The sequence below is a fragment of the Natator depressus genome, chromosome 12 (assembly GCF_965152275.1).
Source record: "Natator depressus isolate rNatDep1 chromosome 12, rNatDep2.hap1, whole genome shotgun sequence".
In the NCBI taxonomy this organism is placed as follows: Eukaryota; Metazoa; Chordata; order Testudines; family Cheloniidae; genus Natator; species Natator depressus.
This window is the reverse complement of record NC_134245.1, coordinates 5871811-5886015: the sequence shown is the minus strand read 5'-3', so window position 1 is coordinate 5886015 and position 14205 is coordinate 5871811. Positions and strand designations below refer to the sequence as shown.

The 14205-nt window shown below is 50.2% G+C and overlaps 1 protein-coding gene across 2 annotated transcripts in view; it reads right to left on the bottom strand.

Moving 5' to 3' along the window:
* PLEKHG4 (pleckstrin homology and RhoGEF domain containing G4) overlaps positions 1-14205 on the bottom strand; it is a 213395-nt gene that overhangs the window by 21496 nt on the left and 177694 nt on the right. For both annotated transcript variants that reach the window (XM_074968423.1, XM_074968424.1), the window contains exon 14: positions 869-1821. In XM_074968423.1, coding sequence (XP_074824524.1) covers positions 869-1821 — 953 coding nt within the window. The remainder of the gene's footprint in view (positions 1-868; positions 1822-14205) is intronic.

The window sequence follows — 14205 nt, the reverse complement described above, 5'->3', positions numbered from 1 at the left end:
GAGTGACCTGAATGCTGGCAGGCTGCTTGTGAGCAGCCCAGGTTGGGAGCTATAGCAGTAAGGCATTGCAAAGCACCCCAGGCTATAAGGCGGGGGGACACAAACCCCCCACTGGTCTGGATTGTACTCCAGCACGTCACATCATCCGAACCACTTTGGGATCCTCAGCCCCCTTCCTCGCCTCTCTTCCACTTTGGGGAACCCATGCCATTGTTTTCGGGCATGACAAGCATTCTCTGCAGACTGCTGGGTCCTTGAGTATGCTCCTTCTAGTTCAAGGCCACGCTAAAACGCAACCTCCTTCCCCTTCTGGGCATCCCTTGGGGGGAAAAGGCTGCAAGAGGACAGGTCAACCCTGTTGAAAATGGAAGCCTAGAGCCCAGTGCCTTACAGGGGAGAGGCTTTTCTTCCTGGTGTTTCTTTATCCCCAGGAAATGGGCGCCCCAGTTCTCCCATCGTTAACGTACCACTTGTGCAATTGCAAAATAAAATAAATATCCACCTCATTGCAGAGGGCCCACAGCCTGGCTAGAGGTCATCTTCCTTTAATGCCAATAACCTAGACGTTGCCCCATTAGAGACACTTTCCCCTCCTTCCTCAAAGGGGGCATCGCTGTAGAGCGTGTGGTGGAAGGTGGCGACTCCTCCCTGACCCAGCTGCTAGTGCTGTGTGTTTTAGGAAGCTGGAGTTTCCCTTTTGCCCCTCTCTGAATCTGCCTCCTCAGCCCATGGGGCCTGTCTCCACCCCAGGACTCGCCAGTGCCTGAGATTAAGCAGGAGTGCCGCTTCCTGCCTCAGCAGTCACGAGAACCATCCCCACGCAGACTGGCTGGCCCCTGCACATGGGCCGTGAGAAGAAGTCACCTACCTGCCCCGGCTCTTGGCCTCTGGCGTGGAGCTGTAGCTCCTCTGCTCCTCTGGCAGGCAGTGTGCAGCCCAGCTGTGAGTGGCTTGCTGCCATGCTGTGTGAGTCCTGTCCGCGAGCTCTGTGCTGCTCACTTCCAGCCCCTTAATGAAGACTCCCGTGTTGCCATACCTGGCCGGCTCGCTCAGAGTCCTCTGGCAGCTGGACCGCAGGCTCTCGCTGCAGGGAAGATCAAAGCTTTGGGCCTTTTTCAGCGTCCTCTTGGATGGTGGCCTCCTGGAGGCGGACGCGGTGGAGCAGGATGAATTTGCCTCAAGAATTTCTAAAATACTCTCCAGGTTTGGCTTGTCCTCGGGCATGTCGCGTGGAGCCTCGCAGGCCACTGTACCAAGAGAAACCCTGCTCAAGTGGGGACTCATGTTGGGAGCAGCTTGGGAGGTCAGTTCTTCCCCAGCACTGACATCCCCGGAGCTGCTCAGGGACAGTGAGAGTGCTTTTTCCCTGGCCCACCCAGGAGAACGGTTTGGCCTGCTGTAGAAATGGGACACGCTGTGATTCCTATCTGAAAGCAGCCCAGGGATGGCTCCCTCCGAGTGCCTCCTGTGAGAGAGCCTGCTGCTCTCACCACCACACCGGGAGTGCTCCCCCTCACCTGGCTTCCGCTCAGAGAGGAGAGACCTTTGTGTTCTCAGGGCAGCTTCTAGCTTCTTCTCAAAGACCAGTTTTGTCTCCTGGCACTTGGACCATGCAAATTTCCACTGCTTCAGCCCTTTGTCGCTCTTCAGCTCACAGGCCAGCTCTTTCATCTCCTGGAATTTGGCATCGCTGATTTCCGGGTGCTGTCCCTTGTAGCTTTCCAAACACTTGATCGCGGCTGCACAGTGCTCTGGGGAGTTGCAGTCCTCCATGCTGATGCAGGCTAGGTGTCGCATCCCCTCCAGCGCCCACTCGTACGCCTGCAGGGAGCAACGACAAGGAGATCAGCCAATCAGTTTGCTATGGAAGGAATAAACCCCCCGCTCAGTGCCCACGTGCAGCCCAAGAGAAAAGGGCCAGTGTGCGGGCCGAGGCAGTGCCAAGTGCGTGAGCCGGAGGGGGCTGCCATTGTCAATGGGGCTTAACAACTCGGCAAAACAAAAGGCTCTTTATGCAGTGGGCTCCAGCTGTGCTGGATGCACCGACACTGCTCCGCCCCGCAGCAGGGACACTCCCCGGCGCAGGTGTTCTTGAGATGGCCTGTGTGTCTCCTCCAGAGCCCACCCCAGAGGGGCAGGCTGCCTCTGGGAAGGACTTAGTAGCACCACAGCAGCTTCCAGACCTCTGTGGGCCTGTGAGGTGCTCAGCCCTGGAGCTTACCTGCTACCTGCATCCAGCATTTCAATTCACCCCCCGTTAACTGGGGTCGGGGGGGGGGTCAATAGCAAGCTGCAGCTCTTGTTGGGAATGAGACTATGGCTCCTTCTCTAGCTCTGCTCTGAGATTGTGGTACGTGTACTGCCAATAACACCATGGAGGACACCTTCCCTTTCAAGGGGCACTGGCAGCAGTACGGTGGGTCAAGCCCAGACGCAGATGCCTGCTCCTCTTTGGGAGAATGTTTCAAAGGATTTAGGGGAGAGGTTTACAAAGTGTCCACTGGAATTGGGCACTGACCTGCCCCAGGGCTCAGCTGACAGGCTGTATCAGAATGGCTGGGGGTCAGGCCTGCCCCTCCTCTCAAGGTCCTCTGTCTAGAGGAGAGCTGGTGCAATGCTGCTACCCGGAAGGGATGGAGAGGATTGGCTGAGTTCAGTTCCACAAGGGCAGTGGGAAGCTGCAGGCTCGGCAGGTGCATCTGGTACTCTGCAGACACAACAGCCATTCCCCCCTCCTGGGTAATGAACAGGCAGCTGCAGCTCTCAGGCTAGAGCCAAGGCTGCATAGCACATGGGGGAGGAGGACCCCTTCCCCCAGCTTGAGAGGAGGGCTCCCAGAGCGTTGCAGGCTGCTCGGGCTGGCAGGGGGCTGGGACAAAGGCCAGGCCTGGCCCTCCCCCACCGCCATGGCCTCTAACCCAGCCAGCCCCGATCCTCCCCTGCTATCATGGCCCCTAACCCGCCCAGGCCTGACCCTTCCCCCTCATCATGGCCTCTCTCCCACCACCCTGGCCTGTGACCTGGCCAGCCTTTCCCCACCGCCACCCTTCGCTTCTCCTGTACAGGAATGCAGTATTGACAGAGACATGCTATATTACAAGCCCCATATGGCTGAGACGCCTGGATTAGTCACTAGCAGGATTCTAGGAATTTGACACTTTGTTCACTGTTAACCTGACAATTCCAGTGACACGCTGGACGGGGAAAGGAAGGGCCATGAGACCGGGGCCCCAAGAGGTGCTGTGAAAGCTCTGACGGAGAGTCGGAAATTTAAAAGCCAGAAGGGGCCATTGTGACAATCTAGTCTGACGTGCTGCAGAACCCGGGCCAGAGAATTCTACCTTGTGCCTTCTGCATTGAACCCATCACTGGACACTGGCTTAGGGCTCCTCTTTCAAATTGCCTTTAATGAAATCATTCATTTTACCTCTCCCCCTTATTTTTGTTAGTTTCTAAGGCACTGTTAATTCTCATGGACTGGCTGAGAACCCAACCATCAGCTTTGTAGGAGTCAGAGAAGTGAGTTATTTACTTTGATAGCTTTGGTTTATTGAAATACAATGAAAACGCAAAGGACTGTATGCCTGCAGCCCCTTTCCCTGTCGCTGTGTACCTGTCCTCCTGACTGCATTTGTGCCTAATGTTGGTTACACCCACTGGTATCCTGTATTCAGTGAACTTTTGGGGGTCGGGACTCTCCTGGAGTTGGCTTTGTGCCCCTCGCACAGTGGGGCCAATTCCGACGGTGCTTCGGTCTGCTCCTCCCTGACTGAATGATAAAGTATCAGTGCTGAGCTCACCAAAGTACAGTAACAGCTATGTTATCTAGCATGTTGGGGGAATAGGGGGGCCAGCTAGTCAAAAATTCCAGTGAATTAAGAGTTATATGGAGGGTGGGAGTTTGGCTGTGGGAGAGGACTCAGGGCTGGAGGTTGGGGCATGGGATGGGGTGCGGGGTGCAGACTCTGGGAGGGAAGTGGCTTGGGGCAGGGGGTTGGGGTGCAGGAGGGGTTTCGGGGTGCCGGATCCGGGCAGCACCTACCTCAGGTGGCTCCTGGGAAGTGGCAACACGTCCCTGCTGCTCTTAGGTGGAGGCACAGCCAGGCAGCTCTGCACGTTGCCTCCACCCGCAGGCGCTGCCCCTGCAGCTCCCATTGGCTGCAGTTCTCACAATGGGAACCGTGGAGCCAGCGCTTGAGGTGGGGTGGAGGCAGTGCACGGAGCCCCCGTGGCCGTTCCTTCACCTAGGAGCAGTATGGACACGTCGCCGCTTCCGGGGAGCCACGCGGAGCCAGGCAGGGAGCCTGCCAGCCCCGCGCCAACCGGACTTTTAAGCAATATCAGAAATGCCGGTTTCTAGAGCTTTCTGGTTGGTAAAGTGCCGGATAACACAGCTTTTACTGTACGTGGATGCTACAGCATGATGTCAGTAAGAATTAAACCACACACCACTGCCTAAAGCAGACTCTTCAAACAATCTCATATTGGTAGAAGTTACAATTGTGCTGCAGGAGCAGCCTGGAGTGACTGACAAGAATCAGAGCCCTGCTGTACTCAAGCACTGCCCAGATGGGCAGTAATAAGACGGTCGCTCTCCAAGGACTCCCAATTGAAATGTCAGATTTCTGTGAATAGTTACTGCAGCCACGGTTCTTCAGCATCCCCAAGCTTGGCTGGACTAAGAGTACAGAATTAGACGGGGCAATAAGGTGTACATTCTTAGTAGTGAGCGTAATCAACAGTTGGGACAAATTATGAAAGGTTGTGGTGGATCCTTCATCACTGGCAACTTTAAAATCAATTTTGGATGTTTTTCTAAAGGATCTGCTGTGGTTCACGCAGGAATTATTTCAGGGAAGTTCTCTGGCCCATGTTATGGCAGTGGCTTCACTCTGATCTATTTTATGAAAATTAGTTTGCCCCTCAGACTCCTGGCAAGTTTCAAATGTGAGCCCTGGATAAGCAAAGTTTGGGTGCCACAGCTGTACATGCTGTTATGACAGGTGTCACCAGGGGGCGCAGTTAAACAGGCTACGTCCACACTAGGAGCTAGGGGAGTGATTCCCAGCTTGCGTACACATACTTCTGCGAGCTCAGTGAGAGCTGGCGTGAATATAAATGGCAGTGTAGCTGCGGTCATACGGGCAGCAGCAGCAGGGGCACACCTCACCCGTGCTGAGTACAACCTCACCCAAATCCCGGGGGGATCTACTTGGCATGACTAAGCCACTGCACGGCTACTGCCACCCGGGCTACTGTGACTACCCTGCTATCTATACTGAGCTTGTGCGATTGTGTGTCCGCGGGCTGGGAATCACACACCACGCTCTCAGTGTGGACATGGCCTTAGTGTAAAAGCAAATGTAAGGCTTGGGAAGACCTGCTGTGCTGGTTTTCGTTTTGGTTTGAGGAGAGGTAGGTTCTTGGTCCGAGAAGTCTGTTCTCTGTGTGCTGTGTGACCACCTCTGTTCCAGGACTGGTGAAGGTGTGTAAATACAATGAGTTACACGTACAGTCTGCCCAGACCCTATGTCACTGCTTTCTCCTCCATTGGGGAGCCGACCCGCAAGGCCCCAACATCTGCTACCTCTCTGCAGAGGGGGACAACACTATACGGGACTGAGCTCTGCCAGAAATAGTGTAGCCAGTCCAGGTGCTGGACTCTCTGCTGAGCACTGGAGAATCACTAAAGCAGAAGCATTTGGCTGAACAGTCTGTATTGTTAATGGTCCTGATTCACTGCTATGCTCAATGGGGTGATCCAACGTAGCCAAGTGCCACCAATGGAGGGACAGCAACTAGAATGCAAGTGTGGAGCAGAAACTGTCTCCCCAGAGAGAGCACAAGGTTCCTCCAAACAAAGACAAAAAAGCCAGAGGTCCCCCTTAGTCTAGGGATGTTGATGCAAAGTGGGGAGAACATGCCCTAGGTGTTATGAGGCCATGGTGGAGGAACGTACGCTCAGCTCCGTGGTCTGTATGGTAACTTTGACAGGTTTCAGAGTAGAAGTCATGTTAGTCTGTATCCGCAAAAAGAAAAGGAGGACTTGTGGCACCTTACAGACTAATTTATTAGAGCATAAGCTTTCGTGGGCTACAGCTCACTTCATCGGATGCATAGAATGGAACATATATTAAGATAGAGATATAGATATATACTTATATACAGATAAGTTGGAAGTTACCATACAAACAGTGAGAGGCTAATTAGTTAAGATGAGCGATTATCAGCAGGAGAAAAAAAACTTTTGTAGTGATAATCAAGATGGCCATTTAGACAGCTGACAAGAAGGTGTGAGGATACTTAACATGGGGAAATAGATTCAATATGTGTATTGACCCAGCCACTCCCAGTCTCTATTCAAACCCAAGTTAATGGGATCTAGTTTACATATTAAAAGAATAAATGGACACAAATCTGACATCAGGAATCATAACGTTCAAAAACCGGCAGGAGAGCACTTCAACCTCTCTGGCCACTCAGTAACAGATTTAAAGGCGGCAATGTTGCAACAGAAAAGCTTCAAAAACAGACTCCAGTGAGAAATTGCTGAGCTTGAATTAATATGCAAACTAGATCCCATTAACTTGGGTTTGAATAGAGACTGGGAGTGGCTGGGTCAATACACATATTGAATCTATTTCCCCATGTTAAGTATCCTCACACCTTCTTGTCAACTGTCTAAATGGGCCATCTTGATTATCACTACAAAAGTTTTTTTCTCCTGCTGATAATAGCTCATCTTAACTAATTAGCCTCTCATAGTTTGTATGGTAACTTCCAACTTATCTGTATATATATTTCTTCTTACTATATGTTCCATTCTATGCATCCGATGAAGTGAGCTGTAGCCCACGGAAGCTTGTGCTCCAATAAATTTCAGAGTAGCAGCTGTGTGAGTCTGTATCCGCAAAAAGAAGAGGAGTACTTGTGGCACCTTAGAGACTAACAAATTTATTTGAGTAACCACTGAATGCATCCGAAGAAGTGAGCTGTAGCTCACGGAAGCGTATGCTCAAATAAACTTGTTAGTCTCTAAGGTGCCACAAGTCCTCCTGTTCTTTTTGTATGGTAACTGAATGCCAATGCACAGGGCCATATCTGCGGAGGCAAGAGACAGAGCAGAGCCACTCCAGAGACAGATGCAAGGGCTTGGGAGCCTCCTCAGTCCTTCAACTACTGGTCTTTTGAGCTGCAGTTACATGGCGTGTGCCCAGGCAGTCTCACGACACACGCAAAGCAAGAAGCTACTTCAGAAACCGCAGCAGCTGCTCCAGAACAAATGCTGCCAGATCTAAAATGACAACAACCAAAGCCTGCGGACAGCAGCAGCCCCGTGCTGACCTGCCTAGCACAACGACAGTCCGTCCAGTCCTGCCTCCTCCCTACCCCGGCAGTAGGCTTTTAAAGAACACACCTGGGTGGGGAAGGAGTGTCTGTGGGCGTGGGAGGGCCAGGTTTGGAGTGTGTCCGTGGGGGGGTGTCCGTGGCGGGGATGGAAAGAGGGGAAGGCGCAGGGCTGTCACTGGGTGGACTGGGCTGGTCTCAGTGGGTTGGAACCAGGTTGTTCTGTGCGGGATGGGGGCGATCAGCCAGCAGCAGCAGAGCCTGGGCGATGCTGTCCCCCATGTGACAGGTAACTAATTTCCCTGGGCCGTGCCCGGGGGTGGGGCAGTGGCTCCCGTTGTTGCTGGAAGGTTCCCTGGCAGCGGCAGAAAGGAGCCAGGAGAAGCTAGCAGCCCAAGAGGAACTTAGAAGTGATTGTAAATCTTGATGGCAATTCAAGTCCCCAGTGCCTGTCACAGGCTAGTTAATAATCCAGCTTTGTCTTCTGCACAATGGCCTCTGCCTTCCATCCTCCCTGCAGTGGATGGCTAAATGGCCACTGCGGCTTTTCCAGGTCACGTCATCTTCACAACTGCACTTTCCAGCCGCAGAACAGCAGCAAGGAGAGCACCGCCCAGCACTCAAGTGAACAATGTGTGCACCAGCCCTTCCATGGGCTTTGCCCACTCAGGCCTTTCCTCACCTTTAATTTCATATGTCAGCCAGCTCACGTAGACCCGTGCTGGGAAATGGCCCCAGGGTGCAGGACAGGGTGATTTAGTTGGGGTTGGTCCTGCTTTGAGCTGGGGGTGGGACTAGATGACCTCCTGAGGTCCCTTCCAACCCTGAGATTCTATGATTCTATGACAGAGAAGCTCCCAGCTGACCTCCCACTCCGGGGTGCACTGGGATGTGTGGAGAGGGTGGATGGGGACTGAGGCTCTGGGCTTCAGCCGCTGGGGAGGAGGGGCTCCAGGCTTCAGCTGCCGGGGTGTGTGTGTGGGCTCTGGCTTCATTTCTCCAGAAGCTAACAAACAGCTTGCACACTACAAACATGCAGGTCTGTGTGTGGTGGAGGAGCTGGATGCTACTGACATTCTCAAATTATGCCCAAGGAATTAACTCTGGGGTCAGCCAGGAAAGAAACTGCCATCTTTTATGATCTAATTAGTGTTAAACCATAGGGAGGCCTTTCCTGAAACTCATTATCAAAAGGATTGTAACCGGCCTCCCCTCACAGAGCCTACCCACCCCACAATGGAATTTAGGTGGCAGTGCCGGACCTGTCCTACACCAAGGGACCAGGGTAAAGCAGAGTTTGCAGTGACCATCCATTCCATTAGGGAGAGCCAGAATATGTGCCTCAGAAAGGTGCGGCACACTGTCAGAGAGAAGGTGGATTTACTGCTCCCTAATCAATAAATTACCAGGGTATTTGTCACTGCTACCTACAGCATGAGCGTGGATTGGTACACATTCAAGAACAGAAGCTACCTGGAATTTGTGTCTCGGGGATTTCACAGCACCCATCACAGCAACGTTAAAGGGCTGCCCACGTAAAGGGTGACAAGAGAACACTTCAAACCCACAATCAGTGGGTGGCATTCAGATCTCCACTCAGCACTGCGGACACAGCATCTGGTCTGAGCAGCACTTTTCACTCAGGTTCAAAGCCCTTCAATAATCAGCAGATCAAGAATCTTTTCTTCCTTAAAATCCACAGACACACAGAAGAGATTTCTCATGGACTGTAGTCACAGGGACCAATAACCCTTCAGAAAAGCAAGATGCGTCTCCTAGAACGGCTTAAAGGCACCAGGAGTGAAGGAACAAGAGATGGGCATCCTGTTATCTGGGGATGGAGTTAAGAAAAGGATGGACTGGTAGACCCCTGTTCTTCCACCACTTCTTCCTCCTCTCCCCATGCGTGAAAGGCCGTAATATGGGGGAGCCAAAGGAGGAGATGTGCCTTTTGGAGAAAATGAACCCAATAGTTGGCTTCTCCTTAGTGCTCAGGGTGCTTAGCGTTTTTCACATACGGACTAACTACAATAGGCTCTAGGAACAAGGGCTGCCACCACACACAATAAGCCAAGAATCAAAGAGCCATAAGGACTGTAAGGATGTTGAGGGGGCATCATGCTTAATCCCCGAGGAGAAGGAGAAGCCAAAGGGAGAAGAGTGTGTAAACCAGGGCTGGCCCTAGACCAAATGGCACCCCAGGCGAAGAGCACCTTTGGCACCCCACCATCCATTTGTTAAACTTTTTAATACCTTATTTTTTATTGCATTCATATCCCATTTCACGACTTTGATGCATGATTTGCATGCATGATTTATCCCTGTCATATAATATTATAAATTTGCATGCTAGGATCTGTAAATCTGTATTTATTCATGCCATATATAAGCAAATAAAAAAAATAGTTTCCTCTAAGCTTATAGAAACTTTTTAATTTTAAGAATAACTGGAATGTAATAACATCAAGAAATTGAACTGTGCACCAGCACTGGGTGGACCAGTATTACAGTCAGTGATGGCTTTAGAATGTTAACCCTAGTCCTTTCGTTCAAAAGATCACTTTTCTTGCCTCTGCCCTCATCAACTGACGCACTGTGTCAGAGAGATCCAAAGACTGGCCAATAGCATTTTCAAGTGATAAAATAGCAAGCTATGTCAGTCTCTCATCAGCCATAGTTGATCGAAGATATGTTTTAATGAGCCTGAGTTTTGAAAAGCTGCATTCACCACTCACGACTGTGACCGACAGCGTGATCAGAATCCTCAAAGCTATCCACATGTTAGGAAAAGCATCCTTCAGCTCTGCATCATGAATGGAGAACTTGGAGTGGAGAGCGCTTCCCGTGTGGCAAAACGTGAAAGATGTCGAATTCGACATAGAGGTCTTTATCACTGACATCTGAACATTCCCCATGTGTCAGGGTCCGGTGAAGGTCCGTACAATTGTTAAGAGTGTTTTCCTGATATGGCAGCTTACTAAGGTCATACAAAAACTCCCAGGTCTTTCTGCCGTGCTTCATTTGTCTAAGCCTTTCTTCAATGGACACTCAAGCAGTGTCAACAAGCGAGCAGAAAAACTCCCTCTTGAATTTTTCTTCCGAGCCTCCCATCACCTCATCTCTGCCCTCGTAATCAAATTGTCTCTTCTTCCAATGAATGCAAGTTTCCTTGAAGACAGGCTCAACTCCTAAGTTTTCTGCCATTTCTTTGGCAGCAGTGATGGCATCTTCAAATCCGTTGTCTCTGTAGGCCACAACGAAATCGAGGCAGCTTCTCATCAAAATAGTAGTGGTCGCAATGTCCATCGACTGAGTTTGTAATGCCTTGCTAACAACGTTTAGTTGGAACAGGATATCGTGCCAAACCACAATTGAGACCAGAAATTTGAAGTCAGTGATCTGGTTTGCCAGGCTTTGTGCCTCATGTCAGATTCTGGCCTCAACTTTACTTGACTGTGCTAATTCCATCAGGGCACCATAAACCTCATGGTACCTCACTGGCCTTACGCTGTCAATGCAGCTCTCCCAGTGAGAGTTACCTAGTCGGGCTTCACAGTCAGTTTTGTAACATTGTCTGTGAAGATCTTCCACCTGATAGTTGATACTGAAAACAAGATGTGCATCCTTTGCAGTACTCCAGAGAAAGATACTGAATTTAAAGAAGATGATGCTGCATCTGACACAACTAGGTTGAGGGAATGGCAGCCATAAGGCATGAAGAAAGCTCTTGGATTCAGCGCAAGGATCCTTGCCTGGATGCCACTGTTTCTACCCGTAATGTTCACACCGTTGTCATAGCCTTGGCCAAAGCAGTCCTGAAGTTTTATTTTATTCTCATTCAAAACATTCATAAACAGTCCTGTTAGGCCTTTTCCAGTAGAGTTGTCCCCAGACCGGAAACAGATAAAATGGTCCTTTACTTGGATACAGCCATCCTCGTCATCAACAAATCTTACTGTAAATGACATCTTTCGCAGTGTGCCTTTTAGAAGTGTCGCTTCTGCTCATTTATTGGAAACGTCATATTCTCCATTTTGCCCGGCCTGTTCAAAATTCTACGATCAATACATTCTATTTTCCCTTTCGTTGCTAAGAACAAAAACAGCATCCCGAGCCCGGCGCCCCCCAAGCCTGGCACCCCATGCAGTTGGCTGCCCTAAATTCGACCCTGGTACAAACCTCCAACATGACTGAGGAGGTGTCTGGAGTGGGAGACAGAGTCACATCAACCACTCAGGCTCCCTCTTCAGAGTTGAAGAAAGCACACTGCTCCCAGGCCCTGGAGAACCTTCCATCCCAGGGAGTAGTGAGGCCGATGCTGACAGGTCACGCATCTGAGCCTCTGAAGCAGAAACAAATGACTGTACAGGGAAGATCAAAGAAGGTGACAGCAGAAACCCAGGAAGCCACAAAGGACTGTCTGTGTCTCTGCTGAGAATGAAGCATAGGCTGAGAGTCTACTGGTGGCCTTGTGTCTAAGCACCTTGCCACTAGTGATCAGCCTCAAGGAGGATGGCAACAAAAAGCTGCTGTAAGTCCCAGGCCGCTGTGGCTCTGGCACTGCCCGACGCTAAGTCCCCTGGCCCCTGTGGTATTTCCGCATTGGGAAAGGGAGGAATGGGCAGGCAGGGGGTGAGCTGGGAATACTGCTACTGATACGTTATTGATTTCAAACAACCAAACCATCCTTGGCCCCTACGAACTGCACACAGCTACTGTACGAAAGCACTATTACCCTCGCCTCTCTGTGTACTTGCTACACCTGTCTAGTTTTACCCCTGCAAGTTCTCTGGGGCAGGGGCTGTCTCTTACTAGATGGATACATAGCAAACAGCATCATGAGACTTCAATCTGGTTGGGGCCTCCAGCCATGACCGCAATGTAACTAACAATCAGCATTTCAGATGGGTGTTTGAAAAAATGCTTCTGGCAGGCGGGTGCTTTGGTGCTTTATACAGAAATTGGGAAAGGGCTTGGCACAGCTCAGTTCAGTGCTGTGTGTAGAGTATGGGAGGCCTTTCCTTGGATCTCTGCTCCGGCACGGCACTGACACTGCAGCAGCAGAGATCCTAGGAGAGCCCTCCTGAATGCTACATGCAGCATTGACTGAACTGTGCCAAGCACATGCCAGGTTTTTATAAAAAGTGTAACACGTAGGGGCTTTTTGAAGCTGGCCTCGGCTCCTCCTACAGTGGGGTCCTGCACTGCATTTATTTCCAGCAGTCAGCTGCCAACGCACTGAACTCAGCAGAGTTGGGACCCCACAGACTGTCATTCTCTAGAAAGACAATACTCACAGTGCAAGCTTTCAGAGCGACGGAGCACACAATAGAGCAAAAGCCAAAGAAAATGTCTCTCTCCCTTCTGTCCCCAGCAAACAATCTGACGGAGAAAGCACTCTGCATTTACTCCGAGAACGATTCTTTGTATTAAAAAACCCAATCATTCAAACCCATTCCCTCACAAATCCACACCACACCTGGACAACCACTAGAATTTGTCCACAGTCACAACAGCAAAGTGTCCTTTGTCACATTTTGCAATATGGGAAACCCAAGCTGATGAGACCTGCTGTCTGGAGATTACACCCCACTTTAATAGTTCTCAACGATGCCATGAAAAAACAATTTTAGACTGAAAACACTGGCATGTTATCCAGGCTTACTTGTGACCATCATAACAAAGCAGCCCATACACAAACAAAGAAAACCCTGCATCTCTGCTAACTTAGAGCAATTAGTTACACTAGAAATTGTTTCCGTACAGCCCTCGGCTTCTAATTTGCTTTGGGTCTGCTTTGAATTTTCCTGTGACAATACCAGTGAGGCTCTCAGGCAGCACATTAACAATGCCCAGCAGAGAGACAAACTTCAGGCCACGTAGGCACCACATTACTGAGTGATTAAGTTTGAAAAATAAACCTAATCCTACCTTCATATTTCTACAGAGGGGATCCATACTGCGGCTGAGTGCAAATCCTCGTGCCGAGTGCCATCATCCATTGCAGTCAGACTGAAGCAATGGCGCCCAATTAGTGCACCCTACCAACTCTGCTATTCACAAGCAAATGCTGCTAGCCTAAATACCAGATGGGCAATCCCTGGTAACTAGAGAAAACAAGGTGGGGGAAGGGCCCCTTAACTTCACACTAAAGCTACTGAAGCGAGCGGAGAACACCCAGCACTGGGCACTGGACACGCCACCTTGTATTTTAACACCGCAACAATAGCAGGAAAAAATGTCCCCACTAAAACCTAAAGAGATATTGCATGGCAAGGCAAGAAACTAACTGCCCCCAAGTTCACAAGTGCTTTGGAGAAAGCCGATTCTGATCTTTCATGGGGAAAGGAAAGCAAAACCCCTCTTCCACATCCTAAAATAAAGATGTCCAGTCCCTTCAAAACACATGATGGAATTCACAGAGGTGGAATTCACCTGTGACCTTTTCATGTGTCAGAAACCAGGTATTTCATAGCATAGTCTCTCATAGAAGGCTCATCATAGCCTGTCAGTTATGAGTAACTTCCTCTTTACACAGATCATTCATTCATGCATTCATTCATTACTCCGCTCCCCGCAAATGAAGAATTTTGCATCCCCACACTGAATTTGGAGTTCTGTCTGGGTTAAATTAACTAGCAGAAACTGAACAAACCAAGATCTTATCTTACTCCTGATATATCTGGTAAAAAATCCCCTAACTAAGGAGATCAGATCTTCAGGCACTGCTGCAGGAGAGATATACACATTTGGAGTAGAAGTGAATCGCTGGGTTGGTAACATGGTCTCCTCATCCCCTCTTAGTAGGAGAGGCACTAAAATTACTAGCCTGCCTACATCCAGCCATCCTGCTCATCT